The 1,641-nt window shown below is 34.3% G+C and overlaps 1 protein-coding gene across 15 annotated transcripts in view; it reads left to right on the forward strand.

The window, feature by feature from the left end:
- The window catches only part of Nedd4l (neural precursor cell expressed, developmentally down-regulated 4-like, E3 ubiquitin protein ligase), a 342,174-nt gene that overhangs the window by 309,763 nt on the left and 30,770 nt on the right, over positions 1 to 1,641 (forward strand). For all 15 annotated transcript variants that reach the window (XM_023715286.1, XM_023715293.1, XM_004623689.3 and 12 more), the window contains one exon: positions 1,097 to 1,162. In XM_023715286.1, coding sequence (XP_023571054.1) covers positions 1,097 to 1,162 — 66 coding nt within the window. The remainder of the gene's footprint in view (positions 1 to 1,096; positions 1,163 to 1,641) is intronic.

Here is a 1,641-nt window from a genome sequence, read left to right on the forward strand (position 1 = left end):
GGGGGGAAGAAGAGAAGGAGGAGGAGAAGAAGAAGAAATGTGATAAAAACTGTATTGTCTGGAGACATTTTACTGAGGACAGTGTGTTTTATTAGCTTCGTCCAAAGTGCAAGCAGCACTATCACTGCCTGAATTCATATTGTTCACTAATAAACAGCCTGTGCCGAGTGAGAAACCCTCACAGCTGTATCCGCATATGTACAAAGGCCAGTCTGTCTTGCCTCATTTAAAAAATATATATAAATCATTGCTATATGTTTATCAATAAAACTTTGAAAAGAAAAAAATAAATAAATAAATAAAAATAAAAAAATAAAAAATATATATATGTATGCTTATTTTATAGTTCTAAATCAAGGCTCTGACTCTAAGCTTCTTTATAATATAGCAAATAAAGGCTGTTCTAATGACTATCTAAAATACTGTGTTGCCTGAGTAGATACCAGAACTTTTGAACAAGTACAGCTGACTCACATCCTGAGCAGGGAACCACGGCTTGTTTCACAGAGAAGACCTTTGCAATGTGAAGAAATCCTTGCCCCAAAGCACTGAATAGTAGGAGGCATGCCTAGTGACTCCTCAATCCATTTGCCAGAATGCCATCTGCCCAATTTTACTTTCTTTAAGAAGAGTATTAATTTACTTCCCTTCTGCTCATGGTATTTCTCCACAAAGATTTGAAAAGCATGTGGAGGCTTCTTAAATGTTCAGTATGGGTAATTTGGACTTGTATGTCCACATGTCAAGCCAGTATATCTTAACTATAGGGAGGAGGGAACAAACACATACACATATACAAGACTCTGAGAGAAGTCACTTGGAAGACATGTTTAGTTTGTGTAACATGCTCCTAAATGATTCCTTGATTCTCAGTATAGTTGTTTGCAGTGGAGAAAACTACTCAGTGATAATTAGCCATCCTCAGTTCTAAGAACTGCCCATGTACTCTATAGGTACCGTGTACATTTTCTGTGGAAAACATAGAAAGTAAATATTTTAAGATTTGTGATTCATGAAATTGTCTGAATCTTGGCTCAATATACATCAGATTTAAGCACGCTGTTTGCATTATATCTGTATTCATATTATCTTCCAGGCTGTTCCTTACTCCAGAGAATTTAAGCAGAAATATGACTACTTTAGGAAGAAATTAAAGAAACCCGTGAGTAACCGTCTCTTCCCAGAATGCTGTTTCAGTCATTCATAAGTCACCAAAGTTACTTCAGTGACAACAACTTGTTTGGTACTTTTATGTGTATACTAAAAATATCACCTTCCTTTTTTCACTGCACTTTGATCCACCTGGATCTTCAATCTGAATTTTCTTTTTAACAGAAATGGTAAGTGAAGATTAACTCAGTATTGCATATCAAATCACCTGAGGGGTAATTTCTTATGTAATACAGAAGACAGACATAAATGATTTTTGTGGGATATAAAATAATTCAGCCCCTTAGTAAAAAAAAAAAAAAAAAAAGTGAGGGAAGACCATGTAATTGCTTTTAGTGGTCGTATTTTAGAGAATCTTTGTTTTAGTTAGAAAAGTATTCAAGTCTATCCCTTTAAATTGAGTGGTTTTCCAATAATATTTACATTCCAGTATAAAGTTTCTAATATATAATTATAATACTTGGCAGTATA

Source organism: Octodon degus, unplaced genomic scaffold (assembly GCF_000260255.1).
Source record: "Octodon degus isolate 3935 unplaced genomic scaffold, OctDeg1.0 scaffold00003, whole genome shotgun sequence".
NCBI lineage: Eukaryota > Metazoa > Chordata > Mammalia > Rodentia > Octodontidae > Octodon > Octodon degus.